An 18004-nucleotide genomic window follows, 5' to 3' on the forward strand; every position below is an offset into this window, starting at 1 on the left:
TCCATCCAGCCATCCATCCATCCATCCATCTCAGTTGCCACACTCTGTGAAACTGATACCACAATGGCAGAAATGTGAATCAGGTCATCTGGACATAATGTTTTTGTCTTTTTTAATATATTTCTGATTTTTCCCTTTTTCTCCCAATTTATTGGCCAATCGATCCCTATTTTAGTTCAAACACCCACCCTCGTACTGCATGCGTTCGCCGACTGCATCGCTCCGGCCGGCAGTCTCGAAGGAGACGCCTCGCCACTTTCGTGACAAGGTGAATCCAGGCCGAACCACTGCTTTATCCGACACAGACAGAGACGCATTCATGTGACGAACACAAGCCAACTCCGCCCCCTCCCGAAGAAAGAGCTGCCAATTATCGCTGCTTCATCGAGTCCGGCCATAGTCGGATCTGACGAGACCGAGGCGCGAACCGCGGTCTCCAGTGGGCAACTGTATCGACACAAAGCTGATGCGCTTAGACCGCTACACCACCGCGGACTTAGACATAATGTTTAGTGGGAGAAACGTTTCATCATCATCTAAGTGACCTCCTCAGTCTCACCTGAGTGCAGGTATCCCACCCTTATGAACAATACAGTGGCATAACGACCCAAACTAACGACCAATTTCATACGCAAACCGCCATGACCGTTAACTAGAGTTACTATGGCCATGTGTACTGTTTACACAGGACTGGGGAATAGTTGCAATCAGAATCATGTTGCCATGTAGGTTTTGCACATACGTGGAATGTGACTCCGGTGTCGTGGCTCTCTCAGCATACTTGACATAGAATAACAACACTACAACACAACAATCTTCACATATGTATACAAGGACTGACTCATACAGGTGACATAAGAGGTGATAAGGTGCAGTGGTGCAGAGAATATATCAGAGATGCTGAAATACATGTTAGCAGCTTACATACATGTCTGAGGTACATGGACATGACAGAGTGTACCAGTATACATACAAAGTACAGTACACCATATACAACATGTACAGCACAGTATGTACAACATGTACAGTAAATTTTATACAACATGTACAGCACAGTGACAGATCCATTCAATGCAGCAGCACCTGCTGGCTGATTTCAGCTCAGCTGAAGAGGACCAGTGTGATAATGTAGTCGAGCGATTATGGGACGAGGGTGCTCACCTGAGTTTCGGCTTCGACTGGAGAGTGCGATGAGCGCGGTCCAAGAGCATCTTTTAGCAGGCTGGAGATAGCCGCTGCAGTGGAGGAGATGGGCGAGTCCTCTGGAATTCCCAATACCCTTACATTATTGCGCCGTGATCTCGCCTCAAGATCTTCACGTTTATTGTCCACTCTTACCAGATGGGCTGATAGCTGCTCCATTTTGGCCTGAACCGTGACGATGTCGTCGGTGCAGGTGGACAGGGAGGTTTCCATTTCACCTACGGTATTTTTCAGAGCTTGCACTTCAGACTGAATCTTCGTGAAGCTACCAGATAACTGATTTCACTGCCTGTAGCTCTGTCTTGATGGATGTTAAATTCTCGGTTAAGGCGGCTTGAAGCTCACTTTTAAAAGTAATGGTCATCTCGTTGTGAAGGGGGTAGAGCAGCTCAGCCTTGAAATCGGGGGCTGTAACATCACATATTGGTGCAGTAGCACTGTCCGAGCGGGGAGAGCAGCCACTATGAGGTGGGGACGAGGTGTGAAGAGCAGGCCGCTGCTGTTGTGCCGCTGAAGCGTGCCGTTTTATTTTTCGAAGACATTTTAGTTGACCAGAAGACAAAAATTTGAGTTTCGGGGAAAAAATGAACACCAAAAAAAATTCAAAACGTGTGCCTGGGATAGGATTTTTACAAGTTTTTGCAGGAGCCTCAAGAGTCATGACCTACTCCATTGATCACTACGCCGGATGTCTCAGAATGTGCACATCCTTGATAGGGAGGAACTATGGTTTGAATTGGGAGTCAAAGAGGCCATCTATGTGAAGAGGGGACGACCATCCCTAAGCCTGGGGGCTAAGAGTACATTTGTCGCCATCTCACAATGCTGTGATTGCAACTCTTCCCCAATCCTCTGTGAATAGTACACATGACCGTCGTAACTCTAGTTAATGGTCACACCCATATTTGCATATGAACCTGGGCGTTGGTTTGGGTCGTTATGCCACTGTATTATTTATAAGGGTGGGACACCTGCAGTCAGTTTAAAAGGGTGGGGATACCTGCAGTCAGTTTAAAAGGGTGGGGATACCTGCATTCAGTTTATAAGGGTGGGGATACCTGCAGTCAGTTTATAAGGGTGGGGACACCTGCAGTCAGTTTATAAGGGTGGGATACCAGCAGTCAGTTTATAAGGGTGGGGATACCTGCAGTCAGTTTATAACGGTGGGGACACCTGCAGTCAGTTTATAAGGGTGGGGATACCTGCAGTCACTGTATTGTTAATAGGGTGTGGATACCGGCAGTTGGTTGAGGCTGACAAAGTCACTGAGATGAGTGATGAAACGTTTCTCCCACTAAATGTTGTGTCCAGATGAACTGGTTCAACTTCCAAGGATTTCCTTACCTGGATTATTGAGCATCCATCATGACACCACAACGCAGTAAATCAATATATAATTCCTGCTTCTTGCCTTTTTAGGGGTATTTTTACTTTTTCAGTTACATAGATATCGTGTTGTATCACAGATGATTGTCTTGCAATGTATCGAGTATCACAGAATTGCTGTATCGTGATACCACTGTTATCATGGGAAACGTGTCATGATAGTATCATACCGTGAGTTACTGTTATTCCCACCCCTAGTGAGTAGCTATCGCAACTATCCATCCATTCATCCATTATCCAAACCGCTTATCCTTACCCAGGGTCACGGGGATGCTGGAGCCTATCCCAGCAGTCATATTGGGTGGCAGGCGGGGATACACCCTGGACTGGCCGCCAAGGCCATAACAGGGCCCACACCTAGGGACAATTTAGTACGGCCGATTCACCTGACCTACATGTCTTTGGACTGTGGGAGGAAACCAGAGCCCCCGGAGGAAACCCACACAGACACGGGAAAAACATGCAAATGCCACACAGAGGATGACCCGGAATGACCCTCAAAGTAGGACTACCCTGGGGCTCAAACCCAGGACCTTCTTGCTGTGAGGCGACTGTGCTAACCACTATGCCACCGTGCCACAACTCAACTACAGCTGGTCAATATTTAAGCCCTACATTTCAAGCAGTCCTCACTGATAATTTCTGAAAGAAAGCCACTTTGTTTTGTCATTGTACGGTCGTATGGTTACAATGAAATGTGTTGTGTGCATGTAACCATCCTATTGTATAGGAGCAGTGGGACGCTGCAGCACCCGTTGACCAACTCCAGTTCTTCGTTCCACTGCCTTGCTCAGGGGCACAGGCAGGAGCATAAACCCTAACATGCATGTCTTTTTGATGGTGGGAGGAAACCGGAGCACGCGGAGGAAACCAACACAGACATGGGGAGAACATGCAAACTTCACACAGAAAGGACCTGGGACAACCTGGGGTTCAAAATCAGGACCGTCTTACTGTGAGGCAACAGTGCTGCCCACTGGACCACCGTGCTGCTAATAATTCAATATTTTCATCAAGGAACAGGGCAGACATGGAAAATCTTGTATGTTTCTGTCTCACTGCTTATTTCTCTGTCCATCTAATTCTCTGTCTGCCTGTGTCCTTCTCTGTCCCCTTCTCTGGATTTAATTGTCACACTAAACAAGTTTTCTGTCTCTTAAAAGACCTGACCCAAACTCAGAATCTCATCTCTGCATTGCAGTCTCTCTCTGATGGATACAAATTTCTCATGATTTTTTTTTTTTGGGGGGGTGGGGGGGATTTTCTCCTCAATTGTACTTGGCCAATTACCCTATTTTCCGAGCCGTCCTGGTCTCTGCTCCACCCCCTCTGCTGATCCGGGGAGGGCTGCAGACCACCACATGCCACCTCCAATACATGTGGAGTCACCAACCGTTTCTTTTCACCTGACAGTGAGGAGTTTCACCAGGGGGACGTAGCGCGTGGGAGGATCACGCTATTCCCCCCAGTTCCCCCTCCCCCGAACAGGCGCCCCGACTGACCAGAGGAGGCACTAGTGCAGCAACCAGGACACATACCCACATCTGGCTTCCCACCTGCAGACACGGCCAATTGTGTCTGTAGGGATGATTTGGTAGGCAACGGAATAGACCACTACACTACCCCGATGCCAGAAATTTCTGACGATTGACAGCCAGGTTTTGTGTGTGTGTGTGTGTGTGTGTGTGTGTGTGTGTGTGTTATAGTAAATTACTAACCAGCTTGTGGCCGACAATGGATTTCTCAAATTTGCCATCATACGCTCCCCAGATCTTTATCAGCTTATCGGCAGCTACAATACATGAAAACAATTGCATATCAGTATAGGATGGATTCTTTTGTTATACATAATGAATGTGTCAACATGCCATGTCCACTGTATGCAACGTGTTACAATACTAACAGATAATTTTTCAGTTGATTTAAACATGTACTTCAGACAACACATACAAAACATTATAATCAATATCATCAAGGCAGTATGCTATTTGGAAACTTAATGAAACTGAAATGAATGTTTATGCAGGTATAGTGTCTTACAGGAACTGGCCAGCCATTCTCCATTAGGACTGAACTTGACAGAGGAGACAGCCTTGGTGTGTCCTGCGAGGGTGAACTTCACCGCGTAGTTGGGTTTGGCTGGGTTGGACTGGGAACACACAACAGTACAGACGGTAAGACAGACTAACTGGAGCTGACAGAGAGCACAGTGACTTCGACCACACCTGGCATGGACTGATGAAATTCAAGTGTTACCCACTGGCAGTATACAGGACTACAGAGTGCTCATTTCATAGCAAGAGTGCACGCCATGCCCAACGTATTTTGTCAAAGAGCACCTCACCAAGAGGCGGTGAACAGGAGAATCGAAATATAACGAGGATTTACATTGCCAGAAAACAGTGTACCACACATTTCTTCGTCGTAACAGCAAAACAAAAACAGTGCAGGTAGAATAAGGGCACAGTAGTACCTATAATAAAAACCTATAATAACGGTTTTTAAGGGTATGTCAGTTAAAAATGCGCAAATCTTTGACGCGATGTAATCAGCATGGCCATCAAAGTATTTATACCACTTCACGGTGGTTCAGCACCGCCATAAAGAATAAAATGGTGTTAAGTACTGCGGGGCTGACACAAGACCCGCTGGACGGCGCTCTGACTGGAGGCTTGGTCAGCCCCCATGCCGGGCTAGCTAATCCATCTAACCCACCTTGCTGCCGGATCCGGACGAGGACTGTTTATTATCTGTCTCGGGTTTCTTCTCCTCTGTCGCCATTTTGTACCAGATAAAGAAGAGAAGACAGAACAGTAACAGCTCACAGTCCTACAGGCACGGAGGCGAGTCTGCTAGCCTTAGCCTGTTAGCTCACAGTCCTACAGGCACCGAGTCTGCTAGCCTTAGCCGGTTAGCTCACAGTCCTACACACACCGTAGCCTTAGCCTGTTAGCTCACAGTCTACAGACACCCAGGAGAGTCTGTTAGCGTTAGCCTGTTAGCTCACAGTCTACATACACCCAGGAGAGTCTGCTAGCCTTAGCCTGTTAGCGCCACAGACCCGTTGGCTCACAGGAAGCTAACGTTAGCTGACAACGTGTTAGAGCGCACCCTTGAATACAGGAAGAGCCGCGGATTCGGTGTTTAAAACTGTTCGCTTATTAATTAACAATACTCTGTCGTTTTCCCGAACCAAATGGTGAAGCTGAAGCGTAAACCAGCGAAAGAAACCGCGAGTCGTTCGAAATGAAACGAGCTAGTAAAGACCGTGATGGAGACTGTGGAGTGCGTACTGCGCAAGCGTGAAAGGAAGCGTGGAAGTTCGTAGGGCGGCCGCCGAGGGTCAAACATGCCAATACTCTTCCCCAGAGGACGGCATGACGGAATTACGCCACCCCACTCTAAACCCGCTTTAGTTCACGCCTGTGTTGTTCATCCTAAATGATGTTTGTTTTATTCGTTTTAACTAGTGTTAAGTTAATTCGGCTACTAGACATTGCCGACTCACTTCCCACTGTACTGTCTAGTTCACAGTCAGTGCAAGTTGTGCTGCACAGTACAAACTCACCTCCTGTGAACAACAAGAGAGGTAAAGCATGATCCAAACACACGAGAGACAGAGAACACGTCCTAATGTCATGTAGCACGAATACACACGTCTCAGTGCTACGCACAAATATCCACTCGCTGTCACAGAAAGAAACACGACAAAGTAAAAACAAATGTTTAGAGATAAATACACTTAGACAGTTAACACAACTCTTCATCATCCCTTTTGACGAGGAGGATCCCAAACAGTGTCCAGACGTCACCATGGAGACCTGGCAGGAGGACAGACTGCACGTGCCCACAAGGGAGACTCACATCACACCCTTCACACACACGAGACAGGAGAAGACATCATTCAGAGAGAGAGAAAAGACATGTGAGAGAAGAGAACAGTTTGCAATAGTCAATAATCTATACTCTATACTCTATAATCTATCAACTATACTCTATAATCTATACTCTATAATCTATACTCTACAATCTATAAACTATAATCTATCAACTATAATCTATACTCTATGCTCTATAACCTATTGTTGCGGGACAGCTCCCTGACAGACAGACAGTCTAACTAAAGTAACGCGAGACCCTGTTAGCCAATGAGAAGAGACTTAGGAATGCGTGCGTGCTGCCAATTGTTATCCATTGCACAGCACAGCGTGAGTTAGTTGTTATAGTGGTTTACAGACTGTCACACAGTGTTAGCTTAGCATAACGTGTTAGCGATCAGACGTAACATTCCTGACTGCTACACCTCGACTGAGCTGACGCTAGACAGTGACTAACCAGCGACGACCATAATAGAACCAGTAAGAGTGATTACCAGCCCCCAGAGAGAGATCAGAGTGTGCAGCCAGTGACAGTGCGAGTGTCTGCAGAGTGAGACCATCCCAGCCAGGCTAGCCAGCGTCCGTCATCGTCTGCAGACTGCAGGAGCAGTGCAAGGTGGGTTGCTAAACCCGTAGCCTAGCCCGGCTAATTAACGCCAGAGACTGTGTTGTCGCACCATAATTCCCAGCCTCCAACTACTTAATATAAGAACATCTAAACCCAGTCCCGCGACAAGTGGTGTCAGAAGTGGGATAATTGGATTGCATTCTGTCTCCATACAGAATAGCGGTGCTATTGCTATTTACGTTAGCGTCCTTGCTAACTAGCAACCGGCTAATTACGTGCAGTAGCACTTTATCAAGGCCATCGTTGCATGTGATCTAGATGATGTTGGAACCTACTGAGGAGATCGAGCACGTGGAGCACGGTGCTGTAGGGGGGGGGGAGGATAGCGCTGTGGAAAGCGAAATGGAAAAGCAGATGTGTCGTCTAGCCCAAATGTTTGAGCGGTCCCTCCTTAACCAAGAAAAGCAGGAACAATCAATGGAGGAGGTGAAGTGCATGCTTAAAGGGGTACTTGTCGGGCGAGTTGTGCCACATCCCCAACCTCCCGCTGTGCAGCAATTGAGCACGGGACTCCACCCGCTCCCTAGTTCCCCGCAGCCATTCAATGGCTATCAGGAGGGCTTTGATAGTGGCCATGGAGCCAGTCATAGCATTACAACATTGGAGGTGCAGGACATGGAGTTAACTACTCCACTGGTCCCCCGTCCAGACGGACCGGATGTGAGACCCCGTGAATATGCTTTGCCCCCGGGAATGGAGAATGTCGGCCCAGTAGCGGATGGCCGCAACAGAAGTCACCATCCCAAACCCCTTGTCACCAGTACTCCAGCGGAGCGGGGTGGTAGGAGCGCCAGAGCCCGGAACGCATTTCCGGAAGGGAGTCACCATTTCCTGAGCACGCCCAGCCGGGGTGACGCGGCGCCGCCTACTGGTGGTACCGGAGGGCCGCCATCCGTCATAACAAATAGTCCAGTGGTAGGGAACGGTCGGGACCGGAGTAGTAGCTACAGGAGAGAAGTAGGACACGAAAGTGAAGTGAAGCTGCTAGCTACCTACGATGGGAAGGGCGACTGGGACTCCTTTATTGGCCCGTTTGAGAGGATGGCCCGGAAGCGGAATTGGAGCAAGGAAGTCTGCCTGGACATGCTCTACCTGCGACTGCGAGAAGGCGCTATGTCATTCGTTATGGCGCAACCGACTCCTATCCGCGAGGACTACGACAAGCTGGTGGAGCAGCTACGGCGCCGTTTCGGACGAGAAATACCCGAAAGTACTGCCCGCCGTAAACTGAGCGAGGTTCGGCAGGGGAAGGAGACTAGCCTGTCTGAATTTGGAGAGGAAGTACGGAAGCTGGTTACGCTAGCCTATCCAGGGGTCGACGTCGGACTGCAGGAGGAGTTCGCGGCCGAGGCGTTCCTGCGAGGCCTGCGCAACCAAAACATCGCCTACGAAGTCCTGGGCTCCGAACCTAAGACCCTGGCAGACGCCCTCAAGAAGGTAGAAGCCCGAGAATACGACTATCGAGCAACGCTTGGAAGGGAGAGCGAAGCTAAGGGGCGGATTCGCCGAGTGTCATGGGATGATGAGCGTAAAGGGGGAGCGCCAAACCCGACATCGACGGCCACCGGCGCGACGCAGTCCGACCTAAATGCTGACATCAAGGAGTTGAAAGCCGAGGTAGCGGCGCTGCTGCAGGAAATGCGGCGTTCCTGGAAACCGTCCCCCCCGCAGCTGACATCCGACACAGCCGAACAGAAGAAGGAGGAACGGGGCAGAACTCTAGAGCGGCCGGCGAGCAGCACTAATGGGCAGCGGCGTTACCAATCACCGAGTCCGGGCGCCACCCCTAGAGGCTCCTGTTACCAGTGTGGAGGCCAGGGCCACTTCAAACGAGACTGCACCTCCCGCTCACCGAGCCCTCACGTCAAGGAAAAGGCCGATAGCCAGCCAGCACCCCGCATAAACCGAGCAGCAGGAGATGGTCCTAGTTGGGTAGTGCCCATCACGGTCAACAAACTGGAACTCAAGTGCGTTGTGGACACCGGCGCGGAGGCGACCGTCATGTCTGAAGACACCTTCCGTCAGCTGGAGCTAGCTGGTCAGCCAAGTGTGGGGACTGCCGTCCTGAGGAACGCGGAGGAGGGGAAAGAAATGACCGAGACTCCGAAGTATAGAGTCACCATCTGCTTGGGCCGTAAGACCAAGGACTGGGACGTCTACGTCGCACCCATCCGCGACCCCTTTCTCCTGGGTCTGGACTTTATGCTAGCCGCCAGAGTCACAGTTTCGGTCGGAGGACAAGTACACGTTGATGGAGAACCGATCGGCACTGTCGTCATAGGCAGGTCGCTAGGAGAGTACACGGTTTCCAGAGTACTGCTGGAGTGCCCCTCGACTTTACCAGCGGAGAGCGAACGCGACGTCTGGGGTCTAGTGGAAGGCCCAAAGCCAGGAATTTCTGCCGTCCTGGAGCCCACTGGCCTTGCAGAAGGAGTCTCTTCAGGCAGTGTAGTAGTCGACGTTGCCAAGAGAGTCCCTGTGCGACTATGCAACTTGTCGCCCCGCGAAGTGACCCTAAGGAGAGGTGTTTGCTTGGGCGTGTTGGTTGAGGCAGAGGAAACCCCGTCCCTAGAGCCGAACCCCACGAACCCGGCGGAGAAGGAACAAGTGTCAGTGCGACGGCTGGAGTCCGCAACAGCCTTGGATCTACCAGACCATCTGTCATCCCTGTATGCAGCCGCCAGTAAGGAGCTCGAAGAGGGGCAGCAGAGAGCCCTACTGCAGCTTCTGGTCAAGCACAAGGAGGTCTTTGCAGCAGCAAACGACGACCTGGGCTGTTTTGATGCTGTCCAGCACCGCATCGACACCGGAGAGGGACGCCCAGTACGCCAGGCAACCCGCCGCACACCGCTGGGGTTCCAGCAAGAGGAGGAACAGCACCTCCAGGAAATGCTGAAGGCTGGAGTGATAACGCCATCGACGTCTGAGTGGGCTTCACCTGTGGTCCGGGTGAGGAAGAAAGATGGAGGCGTTCGATGGTGTATCGACTACCGAAGACTCAATGAACTGACGCTGAAGGACGCGTACCCGCTTCCAAGGATTGAAGAGTGTCTGGACACCCTGGAAGGCGCAACCGTGTTCTCCACGTTAGACATGCAGAGTGGATACTGGCAAATTGGAGTCCATCCTGCTGACCGATGCAAGACGGCCTTCATTACTCGCTATGGCCTGTACGAGTACGCCCGAATGCCTTTCGGACTCTGCAACGCGCCAGGCACCTTCCAGAGGGCCATGGAGGTTGGCCTGCGCGGGTTGCAGTGGAAGAGCCTCCTCGTGTACCTAGATGATGTCATCGTCATTGGTCGCAGTGTTGAAGATGGGTTGAAGAACCTGGCCATCGTCCTCGAGCGGGTCCAAGCCAGCAGTTCTCCAGGGGAGCCGACCACTACTCGACGCCGAGAGGCCGCAGCCCGTGTTCCAGGCGGGCAGTCTTCCGCCCCTGACCCAGAGGGAGCCGAAGCAGACGTTGCTGAGCCCCTGCCCCTCCCCACCACTAGACGGGGCAGACCAGTCCGGCCGCCTGCCTGGCTCCGGGACTCTGTTCGAGACTGATCTTGACGGACGTGACTAGTTGACTTAGGGGGTTACTAGGCTAGTCACAGGAGTCCTACTTTAATAGTGACCACCCAACCAGTTTATTTTGACGCCCTTAGTTCCGGGCCTAGTTGTGTGCCGGGTGTTTTGTCCCGGGTGTAATTCCGACTCTAGTTCCCAGAGTTATTTTATCTTTATGTTGAAGGGACTCAACAATCTAAAGGGGGGGTAGTGTTGCGGGACAGCTCCCTGACAGACAGACAGTCTGACTAAAGTAACGCGAGACCCTGTTAGCCAATGAGAAGAGACTTAGGAATGCGTGCGTGCTGCCTATTGTTATCCATTGCACAGCACAGCGTGAGTTAGTTGTTATAGTGGTTTACAGACTGTCACACAGTGTTAGCTTAGCATAACGTGTTAGCGATCAGACGTAACATTCCTGACTCCTACACCTCGACTGAGCTGACGCTAGACAGTGACTAACCAGCGACGACCATAATAGAACCAGTAAGAGTGATTACCAGCCCCCAGAGAGAGATCAGAGTGTGCAGCCAGTGACAGTGCGAGTGTCTGCAGAGTGAGACCATCCCAGCCAGGCTAGCCAGCGTCCGTCATCGTCTGCAGACTGCAGGAGCAGTGCAAGGTGGGTTGCTAAACCCGTAGCCTAGCCCGGCTAATTAACGCCAGAGACTGTGTTGTCGCACCATAATTCCCAGCCTCCAACTACTTAATATAAGAACATCTAAACCCAGTCCCGCGACACTATACTCTATAATGTATACTCTATAACCTATACTCTACAATCTATAAACTATAATCTATCAACTATAATCTATACTCTATAATCTATGCTCTATAACCTATACTCTATAATGTATACGCTATACTCTATAACATATTGTAACGTGCGTGGATAAGTAGACACGCTGGCTGCTGGCTGGCGGGTCTGACCCTTTAGTCGAGCGGTTAGCGATGTCTCCCGCGATGCAGGCGATAGGGGTTCGCGTCCCGGCCGCGGCGGTTCCTGTGGTTGCCCCCCCCCCCGAATTCGCTACAATATACTCTACAATATATAAACTAAAATCTATCAACTATAATCTATGCTCTATAACCTATAATGTATACTCTACAATCTATAAACTATATTCTATCAACGATAATCTATACTCTATAATGTATACTCTATACTCTATAACATATACTCGACAATCTATAAACTATAATCTGTAATCTATAATCTATACTCTACAATCTATACATTATAATCTCATCAGCAGAACAGTGCTTGGTAATTCATTGAGACAGAAACCGACCCACCATGCAGTACAGGTTGTGAAGCACTCAACTTAAAGACAACTAAACCTATAAAAAATAGATTGTAGGTTAATACAGAAGGATGAGTTTTAAGTTTGGATTTAAAGGACTCAACAGACTCTGATGGTCTGATGGCAGCAGGCAGGTTATTCCACAAGAACGGAGCCCGATAGGAAAAGGCCCTGCCACCAGCTGACTTCTTTTAACATTGGGTACACACAGGAGCGCTGTATTTTGAGAGTGGAGAGCTCGAGATGGCATGTACGGTTTAAGGAGATCAGACATTTAAGATGGGGCAAGCCCATTTAGGATTCTATAAGCCAACAGAAGCACCTTCTATTCTGATCTAACATGGATAGTAAGCCAATGAAGCAGGATGCAATATGGTCACAAATATTCTAAATTTAGTTGGGATTCTTGCTGCAGCATTCTGAACCATCTGAAGACTTTCAGTACTAGTATGTGCCAGACCTGAAAACAGAACATTACAGTTTAGTACTTTGGGCGTCTTCCTGGCTTTGACTCTCATCATCCACTGAAGCACAAACTAGGAGTCATCAGGACGCTGGACCACCGAGCTGACAACGTCCCCACCGACACAGAGGCCAGGGAAAGGGAGAGATACCACATTAAACAGGCCCTGGTTAAGTTCAGTTATCCTAACTGGGGGTTTGTCAAAGCCAGGAAGACCCCAAACAGTGCACCAGCCAATCGAAGAGAGGAGAAGCACAACAGCTGTCTAAGAGTAAACAAGTGGTGATTCTGTATGTGGTGGAAAAGCTGAGACTGTGGCGGACACAAGACATGTATTTTCCAAACACCACATCTCAGTTGCTTTCAAATCCCAAAACACACTGCACCAGAAGGTGGTCCACCCCAAGGATCAGGTCCCCCGGCACAAACAGAGCAATATAGTGTAGCTGTTAAGTGGCAGGAGGATTGCCGTGACTTGTACACTGGGGAAACTAAACAGACGCTGGCCAAGAGGAAGACACAACACAGGAGAGCTAACACATCAGACCAGGACTCCACAGTCTACACCATCTACAGACCAGGACTCCACAGTCTACACCATCTACAGGCCAGGACTCCAAAGTCTACACCATCTACACAGTCCACACCATCTACAGAGTCTACACCATCTACAGACAAAGGGACACTCTTTCAGGGATGAGGAGGTGCACATCCTTGACAGGGAGGAACGCTGGTTTGAACGGAGAGTCAAAGAGGCCATCTATGTGAAGAGGGAACGACCATCCCTAAACTGGGGGGTGGGGGCTAATAGTTCATCTGTCACCATCTTACAATGCTGTGATTGCAACTCTCCCCCAATCCTCTGTGAATAGTACACATGACCATTGTAACTCTAGTTAATGGTCACACCCATATTTGCATATGAACCTGGTCATTGGTTTTGGTCGTTAGGCACAGTATTGTACTGTATTGTTTATAAGGGTGGGGACACCTGCAGTCAGTTTATAAGGGTGGGATACCTGCAGTCAGTTTATAAGGGGGGGATACCTGCAGTCAGTTTATAAGGGTGGGGCACCTGCAGTCAGGTGAAAATGAAGAGGTTACTTAGATAATGATGAAACGTTAATGTCAATAAACGTTGTGTCCAGATGAACTGATTCAACCGTCTTTGGGGTCCAGTCAGTACATAAACTTGTTTGGTGTCCAGTCAGTTGATGAACTTGTTTGGTGTCCAGTCAGTATATAAAATTGTTTGGTGTCCAGTCAGTATATAAACTTGTTTGGTGTCCAGCCAGTATATAAACTTGTTTGGTGTCCAGTCAGTCCATAAACTTGTCTGGTGTCCAGTCAGTATATAAACTTGTTTAGTGTCCAGTCAGTCCATAAACTTGTCTGGTGTCCAGAGGGTATATAAACTTGTTTGGTGTCCAGTCAGTATATAAACTTGTCTGGTGTCCAGCCAGTATATAAACTTCTTTGGTGTCCAGTCAGTACATAAACTTGTTTGGTGTCCAGTCAGTACATAAACTTGTTTGGTGTCCAGTCAGTATGTGAACTTGTTTGGTGTCCAGTCAGTATATAAATTTGTTTGGTGTCCAGTGAGTACATAAACTTGTTTGGTGTCCAGTCAGTCCATAAACTTGTCCGGTGTCCAGTCAGTATATAAACTTGTGTGGTGTCCAGTCAGTATATAAACTTGTTTGGTGTCCAGTCAGTCCATAAACTTGTTTGGTGTCCAGTCAGTATATAAACTTGTTTGGTGTCCAGTCAGTACATAAACTTATTTGGTGTCCAGTCAGTATATGAACTTGTTTAGTGTACAGTCAGTATATAAATTTGTTTGGTGTCCAGTCAGTAGATAAACTTGTTTGGTGTCCAGTCAGTTTATGAACTTGTTTGGTGTCCAGTCAGTTTATAAACTTGTTTGGTGTCCAGTCAGTATATAAACTTGTTTGGTGTCCAGTCAGTATATAAACTTGTTTGGTGTCCAGTCAGTCTATAAACTTATTTGGTGTCCAGTCATTACATAAACTTGTTTGGTGTCCAGTCAGTATAAGAACTTGTTTGGTGTCCAGTCAGTATATAAACTTGTGTGGTGTCCAGTCAGTATATAAACTTGTTTGGTGTCCAGTCAGTCCATAAACTTGTTTGGTGTCCAGTCAGTATATAAACTTGTTTGGTGTCCAGTCAGTACATAAACTTATTTGGTGTCCAGTCAGTATATGAACTTGTTTAGTGTACAGTCAGTATATAAATTTGTTTGGTGTCCAGTCAGTAGATAAACTTGTTTGGTGTCCAGTCAGTTTATGAACTTGTTTGGTGTCCAGTCAGTTTATAAACTTGTTTGGTGTCCAGTCAGTATATAAACTTGTTTGGTGTCCAGTCAGTATATAAACTTGTTTGGTGTCCAGTCAGTCTATAAACTTATTTGGTGTCCAGTCATTACATAAACTTGTTTGGTGTCCAGTCAGTATAAGAACTTGTTTGGTGTCCAGTCAGTATATAAACTTGTTTGGTGTCCGGTCAGTATATAAACTTGTTAGGTGTCCAGTCAGTATATGAACTTGTTTGGTGTCCAGTCAGTATATAAATTTGTTTGGTGTCCAGTCAGTATATAAACTTGTTTGGTGTCCAGTCAGTATATAAACTTGTCTGGTGTCCAGTCAGTATATAAACTTGTTTGGTGTCCAGTCAGCATATAAACTTGTTTGGTGTCCAGTCAGTATATGAACTTTTTTGGTGTCCAGTCAGTACATAAACTTGTTTGGTGTCCAGTCAGTATATAAACTTATTTGGTGTCCAGTCAGTACATAAACTTGTTTGGTGTCCAGTCAGTATATAAACTTGTTTGGTGTCCAGTCAGTACATAAACTTGTTTGGTGTCCAGTCAGTATATGAACTTGTTTGGTGTCCAGTCAGTATATAAATTTGTTTGGTGTCCAGTCAGTATATAAACTTGTTTGGTGTCCAGCCAGTATATAAACTTGTTTGGTGTCCAGTCAGTCCATAAACTTGTCTGATGTCCAGTCAGTATATAAACTTTTTAGTGTCCAGTCAGTCCATAAACTTGTCTGGTGTCCAGCCAGTATATAAACTTGTTTGGTGTCCAGTCAGTCCATAAACTTGTCTGGTGTCCAGCCAGTATATAAACTTGTTTGGTGTCCAGTCAGTATATAAACTTGTTTGGTGTCCAGTCAGTACCTAAACTGGTTTGGTGTCCAGTCAGTACGTGAACTTGTTTGGTGTCCAGTCAGTCCATAAACTTGTTTGGTGTCCAGTCAGTATATAAACTTGTTTGGTGTCCAGTCAGTATATAAACTTGTGTGGTGTCCAGTCAGTATATAAACTTGTGTGGTGTCCAGTCAGTATATAAACTTGTTTGGTGTCCAGTCAGTCCATAAACTTGTTTGGTGTCCAGTCAGTATATAAACTTGTTTGGTGTCCAGTCAGTACATAAACTTATTTGGTGTCCAGTCAGTATATGAACTTGTTTGGTGTCCAGTCAGTATATAAATTTGTTTGGTGACCAGTCAGTACATAAACTTGTTTGGTGTCCAGTCAGTATATAGACTTGTGTGGTGTCCAGTCAGTATATAAACTTGTGTGGTGTCCAGTCAGTATATAAACTTGTTTGGTGTCCAGTCAGTCCATAAACTTGTAGGTGTCCACTCAGTATATAAACTTTTTTGGTGTCCAGTCAGTACATAAACTTATTTGGTGTCCAGTCAGTATATGAACTTGTTTGGTGTCCAGTCAGTATATAAACTTATTTGGTTTCCAGTCAGTACATAAACTTGTTTGGTGTCCAGTCAGTATATAAACTTGTTTGGTGTCCAGTCAGTATATAAACTTGTTTAGTGTCCAGTCAGTATATAAACTTGTTTGGTGTCCAGTCAGTATATAAACTTGTTTGGTGTCCAGTCAGTATATAAACTTTTTAGTGTCCAGTCAGTCCATAAACTTGTCTGGTGTCCAGCCAGTATATAAACTTGTTTGGTGTCCAGTCAGTCCATAAACTTGTCTGGTGTCCAGCCAGTATATAAACTTGTTTGGTGTCCAGTCAGTATATAAACTTGTTTGGTGTCCAGTCAGTACCTAAACTGGTTTGGTGTCCAGTCAGTACGTGAACTTGTTTGGTGTCCAGTCAGTCCATAAACTTGTTTGGTGTCCAGTCAGTATATAAACTTGTTTGGTGTCCAGTCAGTATATAAACTTGTGTGGTGTCCAGTCAGTATATAAACTTGTGTGGTGTCCAGTCAGTATATAAACTTGTTTGGTGTCCAGTCAGTCCATAAACTTGTTTGGTGTCCAGTCAGTATATAAACTTGTTTGGTGTCCAGTCAGTACATAAACTTATTTGGTGTCCAGTCAGTATATGAACTTGTTTGGTGTCCAGTCAGTATATAAATTTGTTTGGTGACCAGTCAGTACATAAACTTGTTTGGTGTCCAGTCAGTATATAGACTTGTGTGGTGTCCAGTCAGTATATAAACTTGTGTGGTGTCCAGTCAGTATATAAACTTGTTTGGTGTCCAGTCAGTCCATAAACTTGTAGGTGTCCACTCAGTATATAAACTTTTTTGGTGTCCAGTCAGTACATAAACTTATTTGGTGTCCAGTCAGTATATGAACTTGTTTGGTGTCCAGTCAGTATATAAACTTATTTGGTTTCCAGTCAGTACATAAACTTGTTTGGTGTCCAGTCAGTATATAAACTTGTTTGGTGTCCAGTCAGTATATAAACTTGTTTAGTGTCCAGTCAGTATATAAACTTGTTTGGTGTCCAGTCAGTATATAAACTTGTTTGGTGTCCAGTCAGTATATAAACTTGTTTGGTGTCCAGTCAGTATATAAACTTGTCTGGTGTCAAGTCAGTATATAAACTTGTTTGGTGTCCAGTCAGTATATAAACTTGTTTGGTGTGCAGTCAGTATATACCCTTATTTGGTGTCCAGTCAGTACATAAACTTGTTTGGTGTCCAGTCAGTATATAAACTTGTTTGGTGTCCAGTCAGTATACAAACTTGTTTGGTGTCCAGTCAGTATATAAACTTGTTTGGTGTCCAGTCAGTATACAAACTTGTTTGGTGTCCAGTCAGTATATAAACTTGTTTGGTGTCCAGTCAGTATATAAACTTGTTTGTTGTCCAGTCAGTATGTGAACTTCGTTGGTGTCCAGTCAGTTTATAAACTTGTTTGGTGTCCAGTCAGTATGTAAACTTGTTTGGTGTCCAGTCAGTATATAAACTTGTTTGGTGTCCAGTCAGTATATAAACTTGTTTGGTGTCCAGCCAGTATAGAAACTTGTTTGGTGTCCAGTCAGTCCATAAACTTGTCTGGTGTCCAGTCAGTATATAAACTTGTTGGGTGTCCAGTCAGTATATAAACTTGCTTGGTGTCCAGTCAGTATATAAACTTGTTTGGTGTCCAGTCAGTATATGAACTTGTTTGGTGTCCAGTCAGTATATAAACTTGTTTGGTGTCCAGTCAGTATATAAACTTGTTTGGTGTCCAGTCAGTCCATAAACTTGTTTGGTGTCCAGTCAGTACATAAACTTGTTTGGTGTCCAGTCAGTATATAAACTTG

General features: G+C 46.7%; 1 protein-coding gene across 2 annotated transcripts in view; it reads right to left on the reverse strand.

The window, feature by feature from the left end:
• wdr5 (WD repeat domain 5) overlaps positions 1-5867 on the reverse strand; it is a 39897-nt gene extending 34030 nt beyond the window's left edge. For both annotated transcript variants that reach the window (XM_056275303.1, XM_056275296.1), the window contains exons 1-3: positions 5305-5867; positions 4630-4738; positions 4308-4381 (exon numbers count right to left, since the gene is read on the reverse strand). In XM_056275303.1, coding sequence (XP_056131278.1) covers positions 4308-4381; positions 4630-4738; positions 5305-5370 — 249 coding nt within the window. In that variant the 5' untranslated portion in view covers positions 5371-5867. The remainder of the gene's footprint in view (positions 1-4307; positions 4382-4629; positions 4739-5304) is intronic.
• Positions 5868-18004: the final 12137 nt, after the last annotated feature.

The sequence above is a fragment of the Lampris incognitus genome, chromosome 1, assembly GCF_029633865.1.
Source record: "Lampris incognitus isolate fLamInc1 chromosome 1, fLamInc1.hap2, whole genome shotgun sequence".
NCBI lineage: Eukaryota > Metazoa > Chordata > Actinopteri > Lampriformes > Lampridae > Lampris > Lampris incognitus.